Source organism: Thalassophryne amazonica, chromosome 8 (assembly GCF_902500255.1).
Source record: "Thalassophryne amazonica chromosome 8, fThaAma1.1, whole genome shotgun sequence".
NCBI lineage: Eukaryota > Metazoa > Chordata > Actinopteri > Batrachoidiformes > Batrachoididae > Thalassophryne > Thalassophryne amazonica.
Window position 1 is genome coordinate 31,729,912 of NC_047110.1, and position 6,675 is coordinate 31,736,586.

Below are 6,675 nucleotides of genomic sequence, written 5' to 3' on the forward strand. Positions count from 1 at the left end.
AATGAAAAACTGAAGTGTCAGCAGCCAGCTTTGAGGTTTTTCCCGTTTAGCCATCTCATCCTCTCTTCTTCAGGCCAGCTGATGGGTATGAATGAGATCACAGAGAAGCTGACCCTGGACACAAAGTGCCGGAATGAACACGCCCTGGTCCAAAGAGTGACCACTGCTGCCAACCTCGGCAGAGTGCCCTGTGGTTCAGATAAGGAGTGCAGGTGAGTCTTCTCAGGAAATGACACAATGAACAGGAAATATAGCTTTTCTGCACAAATTATACACAAATCCTTTGGCTCAATAAGAAACCAGATGTATTTCCCCAATGAATTTATTTAAAGTCTTGAAAATAAAAATAAAATACAATAAATTGTACTGTGTTTTGAATTGGAGACTCTAAGTTGACCATAGGTGTGCAAGTGTGAATGAGTTCGTCTGCCTACATGTGGCTCCGCGTTAGACTGGAGTCCTGTCCAGCGTGTACCCCGCCTCTCCCCGTATAACTGCTGGGATAAGCCCCTACCGATGTGCACTAGGTATGTTTGAGGCAGAGTGTAAAGTGATGGGGATGAGAATCAGCAACTCCAAATCTGAGAACTTGGTCCTCTGTCAGGAAAGGGTGGATTGTCCCCTCTGGGTCAGGGGAGAGTTATTGCCCCAAGTCGAGGAGTTCAAGTGCAGTTGTGTTCAAAATAATGGCAGTAAAGCTCAAAATCTTTAAAAGAGCTTTTATTTTCACACAAGCAAATGCATTGGGAACACTGCACATTCTATTCCAAATCAAAACACGAAGAAAAAATGATCAAATTTGTTATGACTTTACAGAAAGTGAAGAAAAAGGAATATTAGGCTGTTCAAAAAAAAATCGCAGTGTCAGCATTTTTCTGTCTGTGACCTTATTACAGCTGTACAGGCGGCCCTTATTTAAGGATGAAGGCAGCAAATGTTGTACATGCTGGTTGTAATACATTTCGGACTGTAAATCTGAGTAAAATGGGTCATTCCAGACATTTATAGAAGAATAGCGTCGTTTGATTAAAAAGTTGATTGGAGAGGGGAAAACATATAAAGAAGTGCAGAAAATTCTAGTCTGCTAATCTAAAATGATCTCAAATGCTTTAAAACAGCTACTGAAACCAGATAGAAGTAGAAGAAAACAATCACCATTCAAATGGATCAAAGAATAGCCAGAATGGCAAAGACTCAGCCAGAGATCAGCTCCAGGGTGATCAAAGTAGGTTTCAAGTTACCTATGAGCAATGTAACAATTAGAAGAGCCTTAGAACTTTTCAGCCTACCCTCGTATGTGAAGCCAAGCTATGGGCAAGAAGCCCCCACAAAGTCACATTGTTGAAAAACACGACGTCTGCCTAAGAGGTTACAATTTGCCAAAGAAGACATTGACTGACCTTAAGACCAATGCAGCAACATTTTGTGGACTGATGAAAACAAGATTTGGGTCTAGGGGTCACCCCTCAAAACTGAATTCAAGCCACAGTACACTGTGAAAACAACATCATGATATGTAGATGTTTTCATGTCACATACCAGGGATCATAGCTCAGTTTGAATACATCAAAATACTCATGTTGTCTTATGCTAAAGAGGAAATGTTCTTGAAATGGGTGTTTCAACAAGACAACAACCCCAAACACACCAACAAGTGAGCAGCATCTTGGTTTCAGACCAACAGGGTTAAAGTTATGGAGTGGCCAGCCCAATACTGGGACCTTAATCCAACAGAAAACTTTTGGGGTGACATAAAAAAATGCTGTTTCTGAGCCAAAACCAAGAAATGCAGAGGAATTGTGGAATGTAGCCAATTGTCTGGCCTGCTCACAGGTGCCAGAAGTTGCTGGACTCCTTCTAACACAGATGTGAAGCAGTTCTCAGAAACAGTGGTTATACAAATAAATATTACTTCAGTGATTCACGGGAAAGATAAATCTTCAAGCATTTTAGTTCATACAGTAAATGTTTGACTTTGCAAAGAAAAATACAGACACTGCTTTTTTTTTTTGAATATCCTAATATTGCTTTTTCTTCACTTTCTGTAAAGTCGTAACAAATTTGATACATTTTTCTTCATGTTTTGATTTGGAATAGAATCTGTAGTGTTTGTTTGCATGTATGGAAATGAAAGGCTATTTTATGGATTTTGAGCTTTACTGCCATTAAGTAAGTCAGTAAATTGGAGCATAAGCTCAATAGATGGATTGGGTCTGCGCCTGATGTTTTGCGGATGCTGTACCGGACCATTGGGGTGACGCTGAGCTAAAAGCAGAGACTCTCCATTTACCAGTGTATTTGCATTCCTTTCCTCACCTATGGTCATGAACTTTAGGTACTGGCCGAAAGAACATGGTTGCGGATACAAGTGACTGAAATGAGTCTTTCACAGTGGTGGGCACAGTTCCGCTAACCGCTAATTATCGAAGATAATGTTTTCATTATCGGATTAGCTTTTCAGATAACTTTAAAAACCATCATCGGACCAATTATGTTCCGATAAGTTTTGGGCCGATAATTTTTAGACCGCAAACATTTTTGCAGATGTAGTTTTTTGTAGTTGATGCTCAGTCCTATCCTCTACAAACAGAGAAGAGCTGGTTCCAGAATAAACTGCTCTATCCTCTGCAGGCAAAGGAAAACTGGTCATAGAAAAGAGGAAAAAAAAAAAAAAATTTCTTTTGACCCCATACTAATATGCCGGCAATAGCACCCAAGTCATCCAGAGGCATAGAGTTTTAACTTATGGTTAAAATTTTAACCAAACTAATTTCGGACAAGTTATTTAAATTAACGTAATTTTTGAAGTTTTATAAAGTGAAAATATCAGATATATGTTTTAGTTTTAAAGTAATGCACTAATTTTGAAGGTTCTAGTGTGGACATGGTGTGTGTGCAGTGCATTATGGGTAAAAGTTCACGACAGAAGAAATGCATTTGAGACGCTCTGATCAGGCTCCACATGGACAACAGCATGAAATTCTTTGTATATTGTGCCTAAAACTCTCGTGAATATATTCTCTGGGTTTATAGATGTTGTTATTGTGTTTGTTTTATGTGAAAATGCCAGAAGCAGCCCAGGTTGCTTTTCCAAAAGCCAAAATTGTGATTCAGGCCATGTGATATAACTGGCGTCAAAATGCATAGAACACTGCCATCTACTGGTGACCGGTTATATCACAGTGTTGTCGACCGCAGCATTTTAAAATTATCTGTAGGTTTCCAAAACCTGAGACCCCACACATGGAGATAAAAACAAATCATAGATCTGACAGGTTTAGTTGTACAGTGTGTGTTGTCAGCCACACGGTAAAAACAACACACACAAACAGATTTCACACACGAACATTCCCAGGTCAGACACCTCGCTTTCTGATTGGCTGCATGTCACATTTAGCTCCTCACATCCTTCTGAGCAGATCAGAGCGCTCTTACAAACCACACATGGCAGGAATATCTGATAAGATTATATGTAGCGTCATCACGATTGTCGGGGCGTCCTTAAGATTGTCGTAAGGGGAAGATCGGGTCTGATATCGGCCTAATTATACTCAACAAAAATATAAACGCAACACTTTTGGTTTTGCTCCCATTTTGTATGAGATGAACTCAAAGATCTCAAACTTTTTCCACATACACAATATCACCATTTCCCTCAAATATTGTTCACAAACCAGTCGAAATCTGTGATAGTGAGCACTTCTCCTTTGCTGAGATAATCCATCCCACCTCACAGGTGTGCCATACCAATATGCTGATTAGACACCATGATTAGTGCACAGGTGTGCCTTAGACTGCCCACAATAAAAGGCCACTCTGAAAGGTGCAGTTTTGTTTTATTGGGGGGGGATACCAGTCAGTATCTGGTGTGACCACCATTTGCCTCATGCAGTGCAACACATCTCCTTCACATCATCTGTGAAGAGAACACCTCTCCAACGTGCCAAACGCCAGCGAATGTGAGCATTTGCCCACTCAAGTCAGTTACGACGATGAACTGGAGTCAGGTCGAGACCCCGATGAGGACGATGAGCATGCAGATGAGCTTCCCTGAGACGGTTTCTGACAGTTTGTGCAGACATTCTTTGGTTATGCAAACCGATTGTTTCAGCAGCTGTCTGAGTGGCTGGTCTCAGACGATCTTGGAGGTGAACATGCTGGATGTGGAGGTCCTGGGCTGGTGTAGTTACACGTGGTCTGCGGTTGTGAGGCTGGTTGGATGTACTGCCAAATTCTCTGAAACGACTTTGGAGATGGCTTATGGTAGAGACATGAACATTCAATACAAGAGCAACAGCTCTGGTTGACATTCCTTCTGTCAGCATGCCAACTGCATGCTCCCTCAATTCTTGCGACATCTGTGGCATTGTGCTGTGTGATAAAACTGCACCTTTCAGAGTGGCCTTTTATTGTGGGCAGTCTAAGGCACATCTGTGCACTAATCATGGTGTCTAATCAGCATCTTGATATGGCACACCTGTGAGGTGGGATGGATTATCTCAGCAAAGGAGAAGTGCTCACTATCACAGATTTAGACTGGTTTGTGAACATTATTTGAGAGAAATGGTGATATTGTGTATGTGGAAAAAGTTTTAGATCTTTGAGTTCATCTCATACAAAATGGGAGCAAAACCAAAAGTGTTGCGTTTATATTTTTGTTGAGTGTATCTTGCCATGTGAACCATGCTTGATGTTATGACGCCTCACGGAGCGACTGATTGATCTGTTATAACACCGCACCAAACATGTTTTCACTATTATTTGATTTCTTTGTGCGACTGACATCATTATGCAAGCATTCAAAAGACGATTCCTATCGCCACACAATTCCAACACATGAGAGAGTTTTTTGACAGTTCTTGTTATTGAAAGAAACCTTGTCTCCCTAACCAGATAGAGTTGTGATGTCATCACGCGTGCGCTTAGGTGCTGTCTAGCGGGATCTTGAAAATTTCTTTCTTTTTTTATACAAATGGAAAAAAATGCCATATTTTACAAAAGCACATCTATTTGTAAACACCAACATGTAACATTGATTCACTTGTGTTGGTTTTTACATAGAATGAATGAATCAACCAATCAGTATGAGCAGAGGCGTAGTTACCCATAATCCCCTTTGGGGATCTGTGTGTTAATGTTCAAATCTTCAGAATTAGTGCATTATTTTAAAATTAACAGATATGTGTTATATATCACTTTGTACATCTTAAGAGGTTACATTAATGTAGTTATTCTATCTGGAATAATTTTATTTTTAAAGCAAAACCATAATTCAAACCTGCTTTCCATTTCAAGACCTCTGCCTCATCACAGGACCGCTGTATTTTGTGAGGGTAAATGATGCTTTCCTACAGTAGGTGGCAGCGTGTACAAAGAGAAGCACTGGCTCATTGGTTGTTTGGATTTGTGAACACCGTTGGTTTGGTGTTTAAACTCAAAATCAGCTTCTTAATAGCTGAGAGTCTATGGGGGCAAAATATAAAGTTGTCGGTTATCTGTAGCTTCCGATACATTTTTAGGCAGTTTATCGGTTTAGCGTTAAAAAAGATAACTTTTCAGTTAGCTGATTACCAGTTATCGAAGCTAACATTTTGGTTAGCTGTGCCCACCACTGGTCTTTCATCAGGTATCTAGCCTTACACTCCTGGACAGAGTGAGAAGCTTGACTGTCCGGGAGGGTCTCAGAATAGAACTGCTGCTTCTTCACATTGTACGGAGCCTTCTGAGGTGTTTTGGACATCTGGTGAGCTCCAACTGGGAATAGACTCTGAAGAAGACCTAGGACACGCTGGCTTGGTAACACCTCAGGATCCCCCAGGAGGAGTTAGAGGTTTTACCTGAGGATTGGGAAGTGTGGGGTGAGCTGCTTGTTCTACTGCCACCATAATCTGGACCCAGAGCGGCAGAAAATGAATGAATGGATTTGAAACTTTTAGCAAAACTGAATTAATAATGTGAGTGTATTTGTAATTTTGGCCCTGTGTTTGTCTCAGAAACCCCATGAAGCAATCATTCTACTCCAGAAAAAGTTCAACAAAATCATTGCAAGCTGAACGTCGATATGATACTCATGACCAGAGATCATCCTTGACATTTAATTTCTGAAAAGCAAATCATGTTTTTTTTTTCATGTTATCCTTCTTTTATTCTATGGCTTCGTCTTTACTTCCAATCTTTGCCGCTGTGACCTCAGTCCTCCTCTCCTTCCTCCTGATCATCCTGTCTACAGGTTTGCTGGGAGGACGGTGACCAGCGGCAGCTTGGTTTTGGTCACCGTGGCGACAAAAGAGGAAGGGGACGCACAGCTAACAGTTAATTGTGAGAAGATGGTGATCGGCACCATGCTGGTGAAAGACATCCTCCTGGCTTTGATGCAGTGATGTGTTCGCAGGAAGGAGCATGACCTTTGCCCTCTGACCCAGATTTCCACCTGCAGCATTTCCAGCATTGTTCTGTAAGACGTGTCACTGAGGAAATTTCCACAAAGTGTCAGTATCATAGCCGTGAATTTAAGACGATCAGATGAGACTGAATCTGATAAAACAAAATAAAAAGTCTGTCCCACCTTAAAAAATATTTTTTTACGAATATGTTGTAAGTAAAAAAAAATACACCCTTTTTTCCAAGAGATGCTCAGATTAATTCCACTAAAGAGCTCAGAGATGGTGCTTGAAA

General features: G+C 40.8%; 1 protein-coding gene across 15 annotated transcripts in view; it reads left to right on the plus strand.

Moving 5' to 3' along the window:
* The window catches only part of LOC117515402 (AP-3 complex subunit beta-2), a 207,692-nt gene extending 201,017 nt beyond the window's left edge, over positions 1-6,675 (plus strand). For 10 of the 15 annotated variants that reach the window (XM_034175956.1, XM_034175958.1, XM_034175957.1 and 7 more), the window contains 2 exons: positions 74-212; positions 6,194-6,675. In XM_034175956.1, the coding sequence (XP_034031847.1) occupies positions 74-212; positions 6,194-6,380 (326 nt within the window). In that variant the 3' untranslated portion in view covers positions 6,381-6,675. The remainder of the gene's footprint in view (positions 1-73; positions 213-6,193) is intronic. The other 5 variants (XM_034175960.1, XM_034175961.1, XM_034175962.1 and 2 more) reach the window with 2 other exon arrangements.